The sequence below is a fragment of the Balaenoptera borealis genome (genome assembly GCF_965194805.1).
Source record: "Balaenoptera borealis genome assembly, chromosome: 10".
Lineage (NCBI taxonomy): Eukaryota > Metazoa > Chordata > Mammalia > Artiodactyla > Balaenopteridae > Balaenoptera > Balaenoptera borealis.
The window spans coordinates 3,253,647-3,276,846 of record NC_138874.1 but is presented as its reverse complement, the minus strand read 5'-3'; the positions used below and the strand labels follow the sequence as shown (position 1 = coordinate 3,276,846).

General features: G+C 37.1%; 1 protein-coding gene across 7 annotated transcripts in view; it reads right to left on the bottom strand.

Annotated features, from left to right (window-relative positions):
* The window catches only part of ANK3 (ankyrin 3), a 562,075-nt gene that overhangs the window by 373,954 nt on the left and 164,921 nt on the right, over positions 1-23,200 (bottom strand). The window contains exon 1 of one of the 7 annotated variants that reach the window (XM_082407429.1): positions 22,161-23,059. The exons of the other annotated variants lie outside the window; for them this stretch is intronic. Coding sequence (XP_082263555.1) covers positions 22,161-22,223 — 63 coding nt within the window. The 5' untranslated portion in view covers positions 22,224-23,059. Of the gene's footprint in view, positions 1-22,160; positions 23,060-23,200 lie in introns of those variants that run through there. 7 annotated transcript variants of the gene reach the window in all.

Below are 23,200 nucleotides of genomic sequence, written 5' to 3'. Positions count from 1 at the left end.
TACATTCTGTCCTCACTATAACTTAGCAATTACTAACATTCTGTTCCATTCAACTGCCCCTTTATTCCTGCACAACCTTCATTTCTTTCAGACACATGACCCTCCTGTAACTAGCAACTGAGCTTAATTTCTGCAAGGCAAGAAGAACACACACAAACAGAGATGGCAATAATTACAAAATGGAAAGCATGCAGAATATATTATCACATCAAAAGTAAAGATCAAGAAAGGATACATCAGGCCACTTTATTTGGCAGACTCTCACAGAGTGCCTTCCAGTGCCAGGTAATGTTTTAACTCCTATATAAAGTAGATAATATTAACCCCATTTTACAGAAGATAAAACTGAGTGACAAAGAGGGGAAGTAATTTTCCCAAGGTCACACAACTGGTAAATGCCAGAGCCTAGATTTGAAACCAGACATACTTTTAACCACTGTATATGCAAATACTGCCTTTTGTTTTATTTTTTTAATACCTTTTTAAAATTGAGATATAATTGACATATAACATTGTATTACTTTTAGGTGTACAACATAATGATTTGATATATGTATGTATTGGGAAGTGATTAACACAAGTCTAATTAACATCCATCACCACATGTAGACACAATTTTTTTTTCCTGTGAGGAGAACTTTTAAGATCTACTCTCTCAGCAACTTACAAATATACAATACAGTATGTTAACTATAGTCACCACGCTGTGCATTACAACCCCAGGACTTATTAATCTCTAACTAGAAGTTTGTGCCTTTCAACCCCCTTCATCCATATGCTCGCTTGTCTTTGTCATCTTCCTTGCCAGTTTCTTCAGTGAAATTTTTTTGAACAACTTTTGCAGTTAATCAGAAAATACATGCATTGAGAGGGAAAGGGAGAAGGAAATTGCTCTATTAAGTAGATGAATAATGTGCTTAAGAACAGGAAAGAGGAGAAGGCAGGATCTTATCTATTCAAACTTTAAAATTTATTATAAAACTCTGTTTTAGGAACCACAGGCAATAGGGAAGGGTGGGGTCAGATCGACATCACAGCCCTAGGTTTGATTTAATTTCTAAAGAAAAATAAACAGTATATGAAAAGGAAATAATTAGGTAAAATTACAAGGCACCACACAGGGAACATACGACAAGTTTTAAACAACATAATGAGCACAATTTGCCCTATGGGCAGGTTCTGATTATTTTCTCCCAAAGAGGAAAACACCCCGAAGTAAATATTTGAAAATATTCACATAGGACATTCACAATATCCAATAATCATACATACATAATTTCAGAAAATCTCAAACCACCTGTGTTACATAACCAATGAGTCTTAAACCCAAGTCTCAAACCCATTTTCACATATTTCCCCCAAAACTTTAAGTCTGATGGTTCAAAACGAGGGCTAGGTCTTGATTTATTAACATCCTTCATTTATATACTCAAGTAAACATATTGTACTAGTTCCTACTGATTGTAACATTTTATCACTCCATTTCTCATATGTAGCTAATTCTTAAAATACTACAGGGTAGTATTATTATGGTTTACATTTATACTACTGTTCTACAATGATGACCCACAGAATACGTTCACATTCACAGTCTCATCTAATTCTTAAAACAGTCTCATGAGGCAGACAAGACATCATCCGTATTTTTAAGGATGAGGAAACAAGCTAAGGGAGTTCAGGACATTCTATCATCAGAATTTATAGCTTCTCTTCACTTAATCCACAACTTCACATCTAAAGACAAATAATATGCATAACAGGAAGTATAATTGTCAAATTCACTAACCGCACTTTCATGGGTATTCTAATTTCAAAAGAAATTAAATAGGAAACCAGTCTTTATTATCAGTCCTTCAGAATAATAGGTTTTTTTAAAGCAGTCAGTGATCTCTATTGCCCCAAAATGCCCTTCATGAGGAATTTAATTTTTTTTTCCTTCCAGCCTTATTGAGATATAATTGACATTCAGCACTATATAAGATATACAGCATAATGATTTAACTTACATCCATCATGACATGATTATCATAGTAAGTTTAGAGAACCTCCATTTTCTCATACAGACACAAAATTAAAGAAATAGAAAAAAATTTTTTTCTTGGGATGAGAACTCAGATTTACTCTCTTAACTTCCATATATTACATACAGCAGTGTTAATTATATTCATCATGTTGTACATTACATTCCTAGTACTTATTTATCTTGTAACTGTACTTTTTGACCACCTTCAACCAACTCTCCCTCCCGCAACCTCCGCCTACCCACCCACAGCCTGCCGCCCCCCCCCGGGGAAATCTGATCTCTTTTTCTATAAGTATACTTGACCTATAAGGATAATACAGTTCTTTAGGAAACGAAGCTAATCAAGCACTGCCACACATATCAAGAGAGATGGGCTCATTCCAAACACACACACACACACACACACACACACACACACACACCCTACCATCGTGATGACGTGTAAACAGAAACACCGTGGTTTTCCAAGAGATGTTACACACCATGAATCTAAAATATTTAACAACTTTGAAATAGGTTTCAAAACCTATAGTTTAAAACATTAATAATTAATAATTGGCTTATGGCTTATGATTCAATAATGTTATCATGTTCTGGAATATCATTAAAATGTTGTTCTTACTATTTAAGTTCCTATGGTTGAACATTTTATTCTTGCTCTTTAAGAGTGTAAATGTTGGGGCTTTCCTGGTGGCACAGTGGTTGAGAATCTGCCTGCCAATGCAGGGGACACGGGCTCGAGCCCTGGTCTGGGAAGATCCCACATGCCGCGGAGCAACTAGGCCCGTGAGCCACAACTACTGAGCCTGCACGTCTGGAGCCTGTGCTCCGCAACAAGAGAGGCCGCGATAGTGAGAGGCCCGCGCACCGCGATGAAGAGTGGCCCCCGCTCGCCGCAACTAGAGAAAGCCCTCGCACAGAGACGAAGACCCAACACAGCCAAAAATAAATAAATAATAAATAAAATAATAAATAAAATTTTTTAAAAAAAGAGTGTAAATGTTATAATAACACAACATTTCTCTTACAACTAATGTAAGTGCTATTCAAAGACAAAAAGTCTTATTTCTCCATCAGGGAAAACACCTAATAGTTCTCCCTAAGGTACATAATTAACTGAACTAATGCTTACAATATATTTTAAACTCATTTAAACCTTATTCCAGGCACAAAGTAGATTAATCGGCAGAATTCTAGGCAATTTGGCCATTTAACTTGGATTCTATTGAGGACTATCACATTTCTAATTAGATCAGGAGGAATGAAATTACACGTTGAGGTTTTTTCTACATCTAATCCGAATATCCGTATCATAAACAATATTTGGGAATATAAATAAAAAAGAAGATCCAAAACAATACATACACAGGTGTCGTTCAAAAGCATTTTGATAAAAACCTATGCTGTGAAATGGCTTTAATGCTTGCCGGATTGTTGACTGAAAATTGTGACTTCTTTATGGGGTCACTAGATGACTTACTACTCTGGGTGGTCTGCACAGGTACCTGTAAGAAGTTTGTTATCAAGGACAGTAGTAGAAGACAGGGAATGCCTTCAAAGAAATAAGCAAGAGTACCTACTACACTTTTCACAAAGAAACTTTGTGCTGACATGAGCTAGGACTATTCAAACTACAATAAAGAACTATCCAGTAATCTGCCATACCTTATGAAAAGGAAGTTATTAAAACTAAAAATCATGACAGCAAAATCATGTGTGAATCATACCATAACCTTTTACTTAATAATTGCAGGGTTATAAAACATTATATATACATATACACATATTTATTTACTTATATATTATGCAAATGTGGAGTATATTTATATATTGCATACTTATATTTTATATTATAAAAACATTCTTGTGTGCTAGGGATAAACAGGTTTGATTATAGTAAGATACAAGAGCAGCTTTTTTTTCCTTAAGTGTTTTTTAATTATAACAGATTGCTTTCCTATAAACCAACAGAATAAGAGGCATTAACTTGGTATAAATATATTCTGAAGAATTTTAGGCTAATGTGCCGTTTTTATAAAAAGAAAGACAAAATACATGTGTTTAGAGTTTTCTAAACAGTCTAGAAAGAATGAGAATTTCTAAGAAGTCTAAACATGAAGTAGAATTTTTTAAATGTTTATATAGCTTTCTATTTTTGGGGGGGGGTGTATTTTCTGGTATTTCTAGGACAAATTATATTACTTGTACTCTTAAAACACAATAAAGTACATTCTCTAAAAGATTAACATAAAACAAAATGGCAGACTGAAAAACAAGAATATAAAGGTTTTAAATAAATGAATTTTAACTCCACCATCATGTGTCCACCTTGTATATCCAGCAGAAAAGCATAAACATAGCATGTTGTGGCAGCTAATTTGTCTTTGGAGAAGTCATTGCTGTAGAGAAGTGAATTCCACTTTATAACACTATGGCATTTTCACAAAATGGCAAGGTTTTTTGTTTCTGCTTTTATTTTTTACTTATGTACTGCACATGATGCCTTTTAATATTTCTGCCTAACATGTCAACCACAGCACTGCAAATATTGTTCAGTGTCTCTTCAAAGGTGAAGTCACATCACTTCTGTACAGCTGTGGGTTTAAGAGAAGGTTTATAGCAACTTTGTCAAGAATTTCTACAAACAAAGTTTAAAATTTCCTATTTCTTCAATCACATATTCTACCAATATCATGATATTGGTTCTCTTTTTGATATATCACACAATAAAATGTCTGGTTTGGATTTTTTGTTTGCTTGCATTTTCAGCTTAACAATATTTAGTATGTGAATTTAGAAACTGAATATTCAAGGACATCTAGCACTGTAATACTTTAAAAGTATGCTTTGAAAATGAAAATTTATGGCCCAAACATTCAATACCAAATTAAAATATAATTATGTTTTAAAAAGTAAGAATTAGATTGAAAGAAAAAGAAAGGGCCACTATTGATGAAAATGTATTTACAGAAGGAATTAAAGTGAGAGCCAATTAACTTCCAGGTCATTTAATTATGTTTTTACATTTGATTTGGTCTTACAAGTTTAAGTTGATGCACAGTGTAGACCCCTGGGCTGCCATTTACAAAGTAAAGTGAAAGAACTTGAAAAGAACATATGTACAGTTCATATATGTATTTTGACTTTGGTTTAAACTTGAAGAAAAATATTAGCTTCCAGAACTAAACATTTTAAAAATTATAATTTAGCAACACAGTATTATTATAGCATATAGCAGAAACTTAACACCATTAAGTTTCTAATTTTAGCCATAAAAATACAAGCTATTTCTGAGCTTCGAATTTTAACTTGAAAAGTTAATTATTCACTATTGGATTTCATCAATCTAAGGTGTCACTGATTATGAGACGCACCATTTTAATGTAACATAAAGCAAGAAAAAACTGTCAAATGGTGACAGTACATTATCACATAAATTTTCAAATGTATTCTTTTTAAAAATATTTATTTTGACTCCTTTATACATAGACTTCTTATCATATGTAACCCTTAGACATACTAAAACAGGAAGATACAAGTGAAAGAAACTGGCTAAGGTATTCTTAAAACTTCTGCACATTCAGAGACTTCCTCTTCAGTATCATCAATGCCTGAGGTTGAGTCATCAATGCGTTTTCACACCCAAGATCAACCTCTGTGCCATCAAGATGGTAGTTGATGCAGCATTTCTTAAGGTGCTCCACACTGTCTCCAGGATTTTCTCCTAACCCACTGTCACCCCTTCCGCAAATTCTTCACTCAAAGGATCTTTAAATAGTTTGTTGACTAAAAATTTGAGGCGTAGCAGTCATGTCATCTAAAATAACAACCACGGGTGTAAATGCAGGCAATGACAATCACATCATGGCTGATGCCTGGCCAACAGCAAAGACTTCATCAATGGTAAGATGCACCCCAATTTCAGAGACTTTAAAATGTGTAAGACACTCTGTCGCTTAGAACTGAGGAAATACGATATTCATATTCGTTCCCTGTTAATCTGCAGTTAGAAATTGGAGTCTTCATACATTTTCTATCCTATAATTATAAAATCTAAGCTAATTTTTGTGCTCTCCGCTAAGTATTTAATAAGATTGAACACATAACACTTCTTAAATACCCAAGTCTGAGCTTTCACAAGCAACTAAATTATACATATATTAGGTTTCAACAAAATGCTTTTATTACAACAATACATATAAACATCACTGCCTTTAAGTTTTATGTGAAATGACATAGTACAAACATATGTTTTTGTTAAGAATCTTGGACACCTTGTGAATTTGGTACGGCACTTTAGCAAAAACAGATGTACTTGCTACTACTGTTCATGTACAGTAGTGAACTCCAAATACGTGTGCTGTTTTATGAGTCTAGTTTGCTGTAGGATCCTAGAAATTTGCTGTATATAGTAATAAAGTATAAAGAACTTAATTATTTTGCTAAATGTAAGAAAGGTATTTCTGCTTCCTTTACTTCATGTTAATAACAATTAATTGATAAATTACAATGTCTGAAATTTAACTACACTGCTTACATGGTAAATTTCCTTGAAACAGGAAAGTCCAAAAGGCAGGAGGGAAGGAATCAGGTGTTGGATAGGTGGAATCCTGGGTCTGCCACACACCCACTGGGTGAGCTCAGACAACTTTCTTAGGTTGAGGATAATGACTCGGGAAACAGAAGAGAACACTTCGCTGGTTTGCTGTAGGACTTAAGAAGAGGAGATCAAGTGTGTAAATCTCATAGACTATACTTGATACGTGGCAGGGATTCAGAAATGTTACCTTTTATTTTTCTGAAATAGTTGATTTACAATACATTTTTTAAAAGTATTTATTTATTTATTTATGGCTGTGTTGGGTCTTCGTTTCTGTGAGAGTGGTTTCTCTAGTTGTGGCGAGCGGGGGCCACTCTTCATCGCGGTGCGCGGGCCTCTCACTATCGCGGCCTCTCTTGTTGCGGAGCACAGGCTCCAGACGCGCAGGCTCAGTAGTTGTGGCTCACGGGCCCAGTTGCTCCGTGGCATGTGGGATCTTCCCAGACCAGGGCTCGAACCCGTGTCCCCTGCATTGGCAGGCAGATTCTCAACCACTGCGCCACCAGGGAAGCCCTACAATACATTTTTAATAAAATAAATTTCCGCCTGACACAAACTAATTTCGAAATCCGGAATTTCAGCCTCCATTTAAAGCTCCTGAGCTTCTCAAGGGTCATCCAGGTTCTTCCAGCAACTTCTCTATTGTTTCCACCACTTGAAATAATCTATTAATTGCCTTAAGGATAATTTTCTAATTATTGTCTGGGGCGGGGGTGTGGTAAAATCTGATATCAGCATCTGAACAATCAAAAGAGTAAAAAAAAATTTTTTTAACCAATAAAATAAAGGAAGATAGATTTATATTAGATAAATATTTACCACAGAGATTCTCTACACAGGACCTCAGTTCTAAGGTTCTACTCAGAGAGAACTGAAGCCAGTATCCAACCCTTCACAACACAGCTAAAAACAGAGGTACAAACTTGGAGTCCAGGAGACTGGTTAATTATCAGTTTGCATGATGGTTTTGGCTTTTAAAAATTATTAATTAGCTTCAATATCTTAATATCAAGAGATTTCTCATAGAAATTCTAGCTTTTCTGGAATAATCACTACATCTGGCCACACTGAGTACAACTTATTCATTTATATTACTTCTTTGACTCTGTAATCATGTGAGGTTGACACCGAGACAAGCTCTCTCCAGAAAAGCCTTTTCAGATGAAGACCAATTGCAAGTCACACACCATAGCACAAAATATACTTAGGTCTGTGTCTTTATTGGTCTTATGTTATTCTTTTATTTTTTACATGCATTATTACCCTTTTCAAACTACAACACCTAGAGCTCTTTCTCTAAAATTCTAAAGTCAACCATGAGATTATAATGTCCCTGACAGCAGAGACAGGAGCTCCCATGGAGCTCTGTATAGTGTTTCACCAGAAGTGCAGGTAACCACAGGTGATTCTTCCTGGGATCCAAGAGTCCTCATGCTGAATCCTAAGCCTTCCTTTCCTGGAGGACCTTTCTACAAACAGTATCTACTTATTGCCCACCAGTTTCAAGACCATGAAGCCAGAAACTAGAGTGGCATAAGGTTTCGCAGTTCAATCAAAGTCCAAGGGATTAAACGACATTTTAAAGTCCATAGACAAGCCAAGAACCACTGTGAATCTCATTAAAAAAAACTAAAACCCACCCAATAGACCCTGACATCTTCAATGATATGTATCAAGGTGCATTCCAATGTGGATCTTCTCCTACATCTGTTTACTAATAAACTTATTTTCCTGATAAAAATCAACCACAGTTTACCATTTATGTTTATAGTGCTATCTTTACAATTACATACAGTTTTCATAATTACTACACACTTTTCTGAGTTATATGTTATAACATCATATCAAAATCATGAATCAATATACGTGTATCATGTAAGACCTTAGAAGAGACCTGGGGAAATTTTTATTTGAAATTAAAATACAAAATAGCTTCTAAGTTGATTCTCTCAGGAGGAATATTTCTAACTTTTCAGTTTTGTCTTTCTTCCATCATTAAGTGGGACCTGAGTTCAAAATTCTTAGAGAAGAGGGTAGGAAATAAAGAGAAAAAAATGGTAAGAATAGAAATTATAAAAATTTCCAGTTATAAATCAATTTAAAGCAAGAAGCTTTAAGAAAACTTAGATAAGGAGGCCATATTTCATTGTAAAATATCCTCTTAGAACTGAAATTATAAAAATTCTCTAGTTATAAATAAATTTAAGGCAAGAAACATTTAAAAACCATTCAGGTATGAAAGTTAAATTGTATTTTGCATTGGAAGACCATAGGCTTTGAATCACTTTCCAGAATAGTTAATTCTAAATCTTCAGTACTGTAACATGACCTACAGGGTAACACCAGTTTTGCCCAGTGGGCAGCGGAATAACTTGACTAATTGCATATTTTCATGAGGTTAAGTGCCACAAAAGAAAGAAAAAAAGGAAGGAAGGAAGGAAGGATGGAAGGAAGGAAGGAAGAGAGGGAGGGAGGAAAGGGAAAAGAAAAGAAAAGTAAAACAACAAAAGACCTGCCCTACCTAGAAGAGGTTTAGGAATCTAATACCTTGGGAATTTTCCTGCTGCTTCTGTAAAGATCAGGTGACCCATAAGCAAATACCTTTCCAATACTTTTCTCTCTCTTGCAGTGTCTACCACAGAGCAAAGCAGGTAATACTTGCTTATTTTGACATCAACCTTCTTCCTCTTACAATCACTAGTCAGTAGCTCTTAGAGGAAACTCTCAGCAGTGCAGCTCACCTGGTTTTGTCCCCAGAAAGTTGACCAAAATTGTGGCTACAATGGTCAGTCACAGCCCACCTGGTTCAGAACCCTCTTTGGGACATTCCCAGGGGCAGCCTCTTTTTCCAGATATTGAAAGAGAAACAACTGAGAATGAATGAAGCTACACTATGAAATGAGAATTATATACTATTTGCTCTACAGTTAACCATAAACATAGGCAATACAGAGGTCATCTGATATTTTAAGCCTCTAAATCACTTCTCTCTGGGAGAAACCTGAAGCCAGACATGCCTCAACGCACCATCTATTTTTCTGGCCTCACGTAAAGAACAGGTTCCATTTCACACACTCTGTTCTGGGACAGCCAGGGACTTGTGCTAAGGGATATAACACAAATGGTAAAGTTTCTCAGTTCTGCCACTGTTCAAAATTCATATTTCAAGTAAAAGTTCCCATCAGGAATGTTCCCAGGATGATGATTTTACTTTTCTCTGATGCCCCAGGGTAGACCTGCTGCCATTCACTGAAAGCCCAGGAGGGGCTCTTCTCTCTATTTGCAGTAGATCGGTGAGTGCCACTGTCTTTCTCCACAAACTCCCTACTATCTCTCTCTCTATAATAAATATATACAAATTTTCACTGTAATTTAGCCCCAAAACTCCAAAAGAATAATATATCATGTGACTGGATATATAATAAGATATAGAAATATGAATGCAATAGAAATCAAACTATAAAAACATTCTGACAGTTCTTCAATAAGCTTTATAATATTTATGGAATTACTGTAGGACCAAGCAATTCCACTCCTAGGAACATAACCTAAAGAGCTGGAAACAGGAATTCCCTGGCAGTCCAATGGTTAGGACACAGAGCTTTCACTGCCGGGACCTGGGTTCAGTCCCTGGTTGGGGAACTGAGATCCCACAAGCCACATGGCACAGCCAAAAAAAAAAAAAAAGAACTGGAAACAGACGTTCAAACAAAAACCTGTACACAAATGTTCACTGCAGCTCTATTCACAATAGCCAAAAAATACAAACAACCCAAATGTCCATCCACAGATGACTGGATAGACAAAATGTGGAATTCCATACAATGGAATATTATTCAACTAAAAAAAGGAATAAAGTACTGATACATGTGACAACATGGATAAACATTTAAAATATGCCCAGTGAAAGAGGCCAGACACAAAAGGACACGTATTATATGAACCACTCATATAAAATATACAGAATAGGCATAAAGCCATAGACAAAGAAAGCAGATCAGTGGCTGTCAGGAGCTGGGGACAGAGGGAATACAGAGCGACAGCTTAATGTGTGTGGGGTTTCCATTTGGGGTGATGAAAAAGTTCTGGAACTAGATACTGGTGATGGTCGCACAACATTGTGGGTGGAGTGAATGCCACGGAATCCCCCTTTTAAATGGCTGCAGTGGTAAGTTTTATGCTATGAGTATTTTACTGCAGCAAAAAAAAAAAAAGCAAGCAAACAAACAAAACAAGTCAGAGTGACCAACTGTCCACGATCCAGACGTAAACAATGCACAAACTGTCCCTGAGTGGATTTCGATGAAAGGCTCAGAATTAAAGGGCCTGACTACGCACTTTGACATCAAATAGGGTGGTCTTTCTAAAACCGCTTTAGATGCCAGACTTTAAATTCAGAATGTTTCATGTGGCGGTGTTGCTCAATACAATAATGGAATGGCAACTGGAATTCTACTTGGAAGGTGAAAGGTTAGGCGATGGCTCCTTGTTTTCTTCACACCTCAATCCTAAAAACGTGAAAACTAGAACACAAATTAGGATATAAGGGGGCTATATTGTTAGAGGCAAAATGACATTAGAGATGTTGACTAGAAGAGAAGAACTACAGCGAGGGGGGCTCTCAGGCCTTTCCCTCCCTTCAGCAAACACACAGCAAGCACCGCCCTGCATCTCGCCTATCACACTACTGCTTTGAAAATATGAATTCAGTATCTTTGGTAGAAAGTAATGTCTTAAAACTCATAAGCATCATAGGTATCATCTGGTTCAGTTACATTTCAGACATTAGAAAAGGGGAGGTTTCAGTTCAATGTCACATAGATAAACTCACTGTACATGTTTATATTTTCATATAAATTGTCTTAAATGTCTTCAATGTAAATATCTTTGACTCTCATGCTCCTTCCACCCCCTTACCTCTTGCTGCCGTTACACCAGAGCCAAGAAGAAAATCCACAAAGTGTTGTTCTTTCTTCCATATCACCCTGTTCCCTCATCCTAAATGGTTAAGTAAAATACAGGGTGGGAGGATTTTTAGAGCACAAACACAAGCGTGAAATATACACTACCAGGTTAATATAATACGAATGTTAATAATCCAAATCCTATCTGACATGTACCATCAGAAGTTAACATTACACAAAGATATCCTGAACTATCTCTGCCCATTTTTTATGATTGTAAGGCAGTATTTTCCACTAATCTGTTCCTAAATCAAAATTTCACTAGAGATAGACTAAATATGTAATTTTCTAAAACAAGTCAAAAGATACTTTTTTTAAAAGATCATTATGTTTGGAAGACAAATTTCTAATTTCTTATTAAAGAGGTAGGAAATCAACATGACACATTAATTTTACCATCACAAAACAAGCTATTCTGATTTGTAAAGAGAAAGGAGAGCACATCATATTAAAATTAGACATAAAAATTCTGATTCAAGGAGATGATGAACTATAATTATATCCCTCAAATTTTGATTTTCTTCATAGGTAATAAGCAGTACCAAAACTAATCTCATACTAGCAATGCTTTTTTTTTTTAATATATTTTTCTTAACCATATTTGCTTATTTATTTATTTATTTTAATTTTATGGCTGTGTCGGGTCTTCGTTTCTGTGCAAGGGCTTTCTCTAATTGCGGCAAGTGGAGGCCACTCTTCATCGCAGTGCGCGGGCCTCTCACTGTCACGGCCTCTCTTGTTGCGGAGCACAGGCTCCAGACGCACAGGCTGTGGCTCACGGGCCTAGTTGCTCCGCGGCATGTGGGATCTTCCCAGACCAGCGCTCGAACCCGTGTCCCCTGCATTGGCAGGCAGATTCTCAACCACTGCGCCACCAGGGAAGCCCACTAGCAATGCTTTTAACGCTAATGACTACAACAGCTACTCCATGCTGTATGCCTACTTTCGGCCAAGAGTTGTACCAAACACTTGACATATACTATTTCTATCCTCACATTAAACCTCTAGGTAAGCGAAGTATCCCCATTTTATGCACTAGGAAACAAGGAAAATTTAAGTAATTTGACTAACTTTAAATAGCTATTAAATGGTGGGACACAGATTCATACTCAAGTGTATATGATTCTGTTCTCTGTTCTCACCAGTTCACCATGAAGAGTATCTTACTAGGACCATAATAAGCCCATGATCATAATATTTTTAGGAGAACCTCCACTTTAAAGATTACAGAAAAGCTTTAAAGGTAGAAGATAAAAGGCACATGTTGACACATTAGTTTAATTCATCTACATTAGTATATCTACTTTCTAAAGAGAAAACTACAATTGGCATGTTTGTAAATTACATTAAGTATTGTAACATAATGCCTAAAGTTTACCCCAAAAGACCTTTCATAGAGATAAGGGATTAGTGTTAAAAGCATTTTCACCAGGTAAACTACTGAGAGAAAACTTATTAATTTAAGCAATTAAAATATTTTGTAATTTTTATACTTCAATAGTATGGAGGACCTTCATTTTTAGAGCTTTGTTCTAGAGATCCCCTAAAATAACAAAATTCTGTGAAAGACAGTGAAAACTTCTCAAGCACGAATGTGCTGAAGCAAGTTGCTAGCACCTATTTCAAGCACACTCACATAACTGAATTTATCAAAAGACTTATTAGCAACTTTTTTTTAAAAAAGGCAGGAATCCTGGAACCTATCATTACTATTCTAATTTCATAAATGCCCTCTACGTTTTTTTCTAATTTTAAGACATAAAGAACCGATGAGGAGGAGGAGCCCTGCTTAATGGGTGAGAACAGGGAACTTCGAATATCTGAAACCAAGCTGTTTCCTGTGCTTCTCTCTTTGTCCAAAACAACAGATTGAGTGAAATAACCCCACATGTATAGTAGGAGGCAATCCATTAAATTTCTGATAAACGTCTCTGCAGCGGCAGTGGGGTGGGAATCCATAAAATCATAACTGCAGTTGCTTTTGCTTTTAAAAAGAAACTTTGAAATTATTCATAAATATTTACTTGAATACATGATTCACTTAATTACCTATAATTACACACAAGATCTTTTTCATTAATAATCAGACCATAATGGTTCAACTTCTGTATGTATCTTTAATGTTCCTTCTATGTTAAAGTGAACTAGATTGAAAAACAGTGAAACCATCATTGAAGATAACATGATAATGTTCCAGAGAGACTTTTCATTTCTGTAAAATGCCAAGGTAAATTATCTAGTGATGAAATCACTGCATGTAAAGACTAAATAAGCCAGTATCATGAAAATAACAAAGAGAAATTACACAATGTTCCCAGATAAATTATCTAGAGATGAAGCTTTGTGTCAGGAATTTGCTTGGTTTGCTACAATTATTGCTTAATTTTTCACTAAGTACCCACAAAATGCTGACAGTAAATATGACATAATATCGTAGAGCCTATATTCTAAGGCAATGTATATTTCATAGGCTACATACATGCAACTTGCAAAATTATTGTACACAAACATCATATCAAGGGTTACTAAATTCAATTTCTGATGTGTGCCTGTATTTGTATTTCTAATTTATCAAGTAGACTGTGTACCAAGGGGGAAAGTAATTGTTAATTGGAGGCTTAAGAGATGTGGGTTTCTGCAAGAAGTTTTTAAGTTCCTCATTGTAGTTACGTCACAATCGTTAACAATGGGTAGCACTGAAGGGAAAGTGAAAAGCGGAATAAAAGTTCATCCTTTTCACAAGTTCACCGGGTGCTACACTGCTCAGATACCAGAAATCCCCAGCTGACTCCCTAAAATATTATCCCTTAGCCTTAAAACTCATAAAACATTAACTGAATTCCAGGAGGGAAAACAAACAAACAAAAATAACCATTTGAGAGCTGTGTGTAGAGATCTTTAAAGTTCAGGGCCACCGGGAAAGTCCATTAAAGTGATGTTCCTTCCTCGGAACCCAAACACCACAGGGGCTCTTTTCCCAAACAGTTCCTTCTGCCTAAAATGTCATCTTTGCACAGCTGACCAAATCCCTGTGGTGAGTGAGCTCACGGCTCAGGGTCACCTTCTCTGCCACCCTGGCTATAAGAGTTGTCCCTTCTCTGAATCTTCCTCCAGCATAGCAGCCTCAGGTGGAATTCTTCTATTGACTTATTGCTAGTTATCCATTTTGTCTGTTTATTGTCTGTCTTGTTCCCTGATTAATCCCTTGCACTAGAATAGTAAGTGCTCAAAAAATACTTGTTGAAAGAATAAATGATATGATATTGAGACAGAACCAAAATGAAGAACTAGGATCTATTCAATAGCTTTGCATGATTATACTGTATTTTAAAACACACACATGGCAGAAATGCCAGACCAACATCTCTCATGTGCTGTGGAACATGTAATTAAAAGATGAGTGAGCTAGGAGTGAAGGATGAAAGTTCTGTCTCTGTAGACAAATTGAGTTTCCCAATCTAAACTACTCAAGCATTAAAACTGCATAAATGAGTTAGAGTTTTATTTTTCTTAACGATACTATGAAAGCCAGTATACCCCACTGATATATCTAAAATACTGAAGAGATAGATGTCTTATGACAGTATGTTTTAAATCTGCTTTGTTCCTACTACTTCCCAGGTGGTGGAAGGACCAACGGAATCCAAAGACGAGAGTTACAAAATTAATAGAGGAATAGGGAGTTGCGAGAAACTTCTAGCTTTTAAGCTACTAACATAGCCATGTAATAAGTTGCTTTATATTTACAATTATGTGAGACAGAGAGGAAAAATAGAATGAAAACTTTAAAAATTAAGTTGTGTAAAAAATATGCCCATAAGCGGGAATTTTTATTTAAGATGGATGCCAGAGAAAGTCATTTTATGTGCTCATTGTGGGAAATTAATTATCCTTCATATGATTAACAGTATTTTCTTGGCGAGCAGGCACAACAATTCAAACAATATTTTCCCCAAAGTCTAGATTCTTTTCTTTCAGAAAATATATACTGGAGTTATTTTTTATGACCTCATCAAATGGTCATGAACAACAAAAAATTAAGAATTTCCTAAACAATATAAACAATACATTAAGACCTTTTCTTTTTCCTTCTAATTGACAAGCCACAATTCACTACAAGCAAGCAAGCAAGCAAGAAAGAAAAAGAAAACCAGGCTTTATAAACATCTTCAAACCCCCCTGTCCAAATGTTCAGATTTATTACCAAGCAAGCCAGTATCTGTTACAATGCTCCTGGAAATAATTTTTCCTACAAGACTGAAAACTGCATTAGGGACCTTTGATACAATGCCCGGCATTGCAGAGCTCCATTCTATCTGGAATTTATTAAGGACAAAAAAGCCCCCTCCCCTTCACTCCTAACTAACCTTTAGTCCTACTGGCTCACCCCTAGTCCCAGCTCAGAAGTCTGTACAGATTTACATATCTGGACTCCTTGCAGCCAGAAACACTTTGGAATTCAGAACTTTTCAGATTTCAGAAAGGTATATATCAATACTATGGACAACCCCAGCAGCATCGTGGGACAGAAACCCATAAACAAAGAATTTCTACTTCTGCAGCAAAACATACGCATATTCACGCTAAGGAGGATAAATAAAGACTATAAATAGCTTCACATAAGGTCAGTACAGGTTTTGTTGCCAAATGAGTTCAGGTTAGGTCAGATTTTGCCGCCAAAGAAGTTAGGAAGAAATTTTTAGGTTTTTGTTTTGGATTTTGAAATTATGGGGAAGAGATTATAAACCTGTGGAATATCAGTCCCTTGTTTTAAAAGCCATGCTCCAAGCCCAGGCCCCAAGGCTGCTGCTATACATAAAAGAAATTTATACCAAGCTTTAACAAAAAGTTTGAAAAAAAATCTCCAGGTAAACCTACCTCACTACAGTTGATTTTTTAAAGGTGGTATTATAAAGAAAGTCTATTATTTCATGAAATTCTGAAATCAAGAAGTTATTTCCCAGGTTCTCTGAATCCATTCAATCTCTCCCTACAAAAAGAAAGTTCCAAATGCACAAAAACCTTGGACAAAGATAACATGGAAATCTGTGCACTAAAAGGAGCAAATTCCAATGCTAATAAGTTCAAGAAAATACCATTACAAATGTATTATCGGAAGAGTCAAAATGTCTGCTTCATAGACATTTAAACATTGGAAGTGCCTATCAACTATAAAGTTGATAGCATTTGTGATAGAAGGATTAACAACTGAGAGGAAGACTATTAAGAGAATAAAAGGGGCTTCCCTGGTGGTGCAGTGGCTGAGAATTTCTAACTATAAAAGATTGAGAGAAAAAACATTTGATGTAGATGCATATAGTGAAATGGTAAAAGATATAAAAGCCACTTGAGGGGGAGCGTGTCATTAGCCGCTCAGAAGTTACACTGCATTGGACACATTATCATGCTCAGTGAACCATAACTTAAATAGTTCATGCCAATCACCAATAAAAGACTTCGAGGGGATATCTACTTGTAGAGCAGTTGTGAGCAATTGAACAATGCCCAAATACACAAATAAAAATTACAGGTCAACACAACTGCCATATGCTCTTGGTATGACAGCACACCATCACTTTAAAGAGGGAATCAGGTATTGAAGGCACCCTCATTAGAGACCCTGGAATCAAAGAAAAATTTAACAATGAAAATCCAGAAGCATTAGGAATACTGAATGAAAATCAGAAATGAACATTCCCTTGACTGTCCCTCAAAAAATGAGTACACATTTAGATAATTTAAGCTACATCACAGAAGAAACAAGTACAGCTGTCACACATAAGGCAAGGATGTGACAGAAAAGAGAAAGAGAGAACATTGTGATGTCCACCCTCAGAAGAAAAAAAAAACTATAAAAACAAATTTACATAGAGCAAGTTATTTTGGATTCTGAAGATGAAAAAGGCAACTGAACTAAAATGATGAAAATCCGTTTACTGAAGTACCCTAGAAAACAAGCAAACTCATTGCACTCATTACCTAGTAGGGTCTAAATAAGTATTTTTCTTCAATCTAACACTGAAAAAAAATCACTGAATGTAACACTCAAAGGACCAATTCCACAGTAATCATTGGCAATGAAACTATATGACATAATGACATATATTCCTACTAGATGGAATGACGGTGTAAAAACAGACCTAGCATTTCTACCAAATACTAGGGATGCTTTTCTAAGAAGCAAATCTTACTTTGATAATTCAGCTGCTTAAAGTCTTTTGTTAAATACCAGGACAAAAAAAAAAAAGAGGTCTTTAGCTTAAATTCCTTGAGATGGTCCTTGCCTTTTTCTCCATTCCCATATCTTGCTAAAACACATCACTGTACTAATGTTTACATCCCTAAGTATACCCGGTTACTTCAAATCTTTCTCTTTTATCCCACACTCTCTATCTGGAAGCCTCTGACCCTGTGGGGAACACTGGAAAAAAAGATATCTTATAAACATCAATTCAAGCATGGCTTCCTCTATCTATCTTTTCCTGATTTCATCCTCAAATGGATTCACCACTCCCTCCTTTCTGCCACCAGTGGAACCTGAACTCACCTTTATTTGGTACCCTATACTTTCTGCAGGGATTGGTATACTATAGTTGGCTCCAGTCCAGGAATGAGTCTCAGGCTTTCTACCATATAGCATCTGCTGAATAACTAAATTACTTGAAAGAGCTTCAATCACTGTCACATTTTTTATTAAGCATATTTAAGTTGGGAACCTAGACTTCTTGGGAACCTTCTTTGGATGTTCCTATGGATTGGAATTGCATCTCCCCCATGCCCCTAATTCACATGCTGAAGCCCTAATCTCCAACGTGACTATATTTGGAGACAGGGCTTTTAGGGGGTAATTAAGTTTAAATGAGGTCATAAGGGTGAGGCCTAATCCAACAGGAGTGGTGGCCTTATAAGAAGAAGCAGGGAGAGACCTTCACTTGCACACACCAAGGAAAGGCTATGTGAGCAAGAAGGCAGCCATCTACAAGCCAGGAAGAGCCCTCACCAGAACCCAATCATGCTGGCGTTGGATCTCGGACTCCCACTCTGCAGAACTGTTAGAGAATAAATTTCTGTTGCTTAAGCCACCCAGTCTATGGCATTTTGTTATGGCAGCCTGAGCTGGCTAATGCAGATGGTAAATAAATAAAATCATTACATGCCACTTTTACACTTACTCTTTGGTGGCTAGTTAAACTAAGCATCTCTGGCAGTATAATATCAGATGGGACAATATGTCCTCATTTGTCATTTCTACTATAGAATCAGCCACTCTACAGCAAGTTTGAAATTCCACAATGATAGCCACTTTGAATTTAGATGTTATCATTTTAAAACCTCTTTGGAAAATACAGTCTTACTATTTTTATTTTACTTTCATAATATCCATGACAGCTATGCCAGGTATATGAACCCTATTTTATAAATAAAGAGTTTGATTGTTTTATCCAGACAAGATACTAAGTTAGAAGCAGGACTAGATTAGAACTCAGGTCCCCTTACTTGCAGTAAATGCTTCTCCTGTAACCAGCATAAAGAGAGAGAAACAGCTATGGGATGGGGAAACATACAGACACACACACACACATCCTCTTCACATTCCAAAACTAAATACAGAAATTACTAGAAAAAACATTTCCTAACATCAATTTCAATCCTTATATCTCTGAGCAAAATCCAAAATATTATGCGCTAACAAAGGAATAATACAATGATTCCATCACATTTATCTTGCTGACTCCAATATTAAACATGTCTCATGAGAGACGTTATACCCAAATGCCCTAAACGTGTAATCTGCTTTGAAAACACTCAACACAAACACATAATTTTTAAGGCCATTTTGAGATATATTCCTATACGAAAAGGATTCCACACTAAACTTTATATGAAAATAACTCCATAAATAACTAGAAAAAATTTTAAATGCTTGGGGAGCTTGCTGCCAAAAAATCTGGCAGGTTCCATATATTTCCCACCTGAAAGGCTTTCATTTGACCACACCCACCAGTGTTGCAGTGTAGGTCATCTGAAACACCCAGAGACCTTGAGAAATATTTGGTTTAGGAGGAAATGGAATTCTCTCTCTCACACACACACACACACACACACGCATGTGTGTGTTTATTTAAGGACAAAAAATGTTGCATCCTTTATCCAGAAAATATGAGAAGAAAAGGCCTATTCATTTAAAAGATATCTCCTATCTAATATGCATCTGCTCTCACACTGAAAATTCTTGGTGAACTCTGGTCAGCAAATGGTAAAGACAGCTCAATGAGACATTTATTAAGTGTCAACTGCATACAAGCATGCTGAGTGCCTTGTGAGGCAAATATCAGTGGGTTCAATGTGATGAAGGGAACAGAGCAGGTACATGATAACTTGAAAAAGAAGTAGAATGTGTCAGCTGTCCTGAAAGGACCTGGTGCTGTGTCAGTCCATAAGACCGACTGACTTCTAACTAGGGTGAATTGACAGATTTCAAGAAGAGGGTGAGATCTGGGTTGGACCTGCCAGGATGGGTAGGATTTCATCAAGGGGCCGGCATAGAAATGTTTTCTCCATGCATAATGTTTTCTCCATGCATTTCTTCTGATGCTTCTGACAAGCATCAGAAGAAATGGATTCATTCAAGGACCGGTAGGAACTCCGGTTTGGATGGAATCAGATATGTATGAAGTCAATGGTGAAGGGGAAAAAAGCCCAGGATGTGGGTGCAGGTTAGATTGTGAAGGGCCTCAAGCTCCACGGTCAAGGAATTTGGACTTCACTGAGCAGCTGGGAGGGGGATTGGAAGGTCGTGGGGCAGAGTGTGAGGTTGAAGGTTTTCGTAAAGAGGATCCTGGCAGCAGCTGGCAGCAGCTGGCAGAGTGTGGAAGGGCTCAAAGCAACTGACTTGATATTGTGCTCTGAGTAGGATAACCTGATAGGAAGAGAAATGGAACATGGGTGGAAAAATTTCAAGGAAGAGAGAAAAAAAAAAATGCCCATGTTAAAGGATTCCACATAAAAGCTCAATGATTTACAACTGACCCAGCCACTGCTCACTTTAATCTGGGCTGCACTGCCAGGCCTCATGATGTCTGTCTGGCTTCCCTTGACACCCTGTGTTCAGAGTCATGGCGGGGCCTGTCAGACACTTAAGGCCGTATCTCATAAACATGAGCAGAGCTGACACCTTTCCTGGAGACCAGCACCACTCTGCCACGCGTTAAACAAATTGTATGTGCTGGGCAGCTGTGACCTGCTCCCTTGGGAAATCAGAAGAGCACCTTTGCAAACTCATCAGTCCCCGCGGAGACAATGCACAAGGACTCAGGGCTGACTTCAAGTCAGCCTGGACAGCTTCCCCATCTGCAGGATGTCGAACCACTGCCCTAGAATGTTGGCATGTTCATGAACGCGTCCTCAGGGTAGTCTGCTGACAGAGTAGCTCTTTTAAGAACACTGTATTCGAATGAACCTCTTCATAAATAATAAAGAGATTATGAAAAAAAATTTTAATGCCTGACAATTCAATGAGTAGTTGAAATGTTTATCTTCTCTACTCTAACCAACCATGCTCTATGTGTCCACTGGCTGAGCATACATTACACCGGGTCAAGGAAGCATTTACAGAATCACAATTATATATAACAGTGCTAATGATTAAAATATAACATCTGAAGATTTTGAGTATGGATTTAAAAAAATAGCATCCAAATTCTCCTTAAACAACTATGAACTAGAATCCTATTTTAAGGATTTGTTTTTCTTTGTTACAGATATACAACTGTCTTTTCCACTGGTGGCACGCCCTATGGAAGCCAGTTTATAAACCACAATGGATCAAAAGCAAATGTCAGGCCTAGGGAATTACCTCTTTCACCCATTTCAAAATGTATGAAAAAGTTAGGAGAACATTTCAAGATATACACATGCAAGAAAACCAAAATGAATCTACAGGTTTACAATAATCACCTATTGCTATTTCAAAGATTCTTCAATTTATGTGTCAAACAAAATTGATTTTATAAATTATAATGGACAAATTAGGCACACGGCTGTACCACTGCAGAGTCGACGACAAATCTGAGATTTGTCAGCCATAAGCTGATAAATAATTAAAATGGAGTTCACCTCCCTGCTGCAATTTTAAAGTATAACCACAGGTTTCCCTCAGTTTGCTTAAAATATGTGTTAAAGCTAAACATCTATACCATAGCAATATTCATTAGTAATTGTACCCTGTTGATTAACAAGCATTCTGGAAAATTTAAAGGGAAAAAAACCCCACCCACCCACATAATTAGGACATGTGTTTACTTAATAATCCTGAATATCACTATGAAAAACACACCACTTCAGTGAAATCTAGATGACTGTATTTAACTGTTGAAATATTTTAGCAATGTATCCTCAGTTGTGATGCTTTTCCCCAACACAGAACACACCCATTAATAGACCAGGAAAACAAAAGCATTCTGATTCTAGCAGCTTCTTAAAATCCCATCTCTTAAAATCCAGCCTAAAGATTACTCCCTTCCCTGGAGCCAGAGAACAATACAAGAGAACATGTTGCTTATTCATTTCTTACCTTTTTCCCTTTCCTTTTCCTGTGAGCAGGTTTTGCATTTTTCTCCTTTGGTTCTTCACTCATCTTTCCTTTAAATCAGGTGAGTTTATAAAAGACGGGAGATCACCGCCGGTATTCCCACATCCAAAGCCACGACAAAGAGTCACAGCATTGAGCCCCAAGTCCATTTACGGGTGCTCCCCAGGCCAGCAGCCGCTGCTGAAACCCAGCCCCTGCTGCTGTCAGAGAGCCGCGGGCTGCAGTCGCCCTGTTCAGCTTTCCTCAGGAAGAAACTGGGGGTTCTCTACATCAAACAGTCAATTCTTCCTCTAACGAAAATCAGTATCTCTGCCTTTCATTTTTTAACTAATCATTACCCTGAGATAAAATCCTGACAAGACTCTGTTGCTTATTCCTCCACAGTGATTCCAGCCTGTAAATGTTGAGAGACAGAAACAGAGAGAGACGCACACACACACCCCCTCACACACACAGAAATAAGCTACAGACTGCTGACAAGTCTCCGAAGCCTTCCCAGAGGCTGATTTGCTGCTCCTCGCAGGCTGGGAAGCCGAATGTAAATTGCTCTGGTACTGCCGGGCCTCCCAGGAGAACACATGTGTTGAATGCATCGGGCAGAGCAGAGGAGGCGGGTCCCCGGAGTGATAAAAGATCGGGTTACTGGTTCTTAAAAAACACTCAGTGATTCAAACAATAAAAGAGACCTACTACTACTAGAAAAACCACAGGTTACACTTCTCCATGATTACTTGTTTTATGCGATAAGCCAAAAGATGGGCAAATTGCCAATCTTCCACTGAAGATTCCTAACGAAGGGCTAATTACAGAAAGCCCCATCCCCAATTGGCCACTGTTCACATCTAATCATTGGTCTCCTCCCATGAATATACCAACCAACCAACTAGAAGTCTTCCAGAATGTTCAGGAAATACTAAGAGCAAACGTTCTGTGCTTCTTGGCCGTGGTTACACATTACACATGCCGTGCCGCACGCCATCCCAAGCCCGAGGCTTCGGGATGTTTTCTCAGTATCTGGGGGG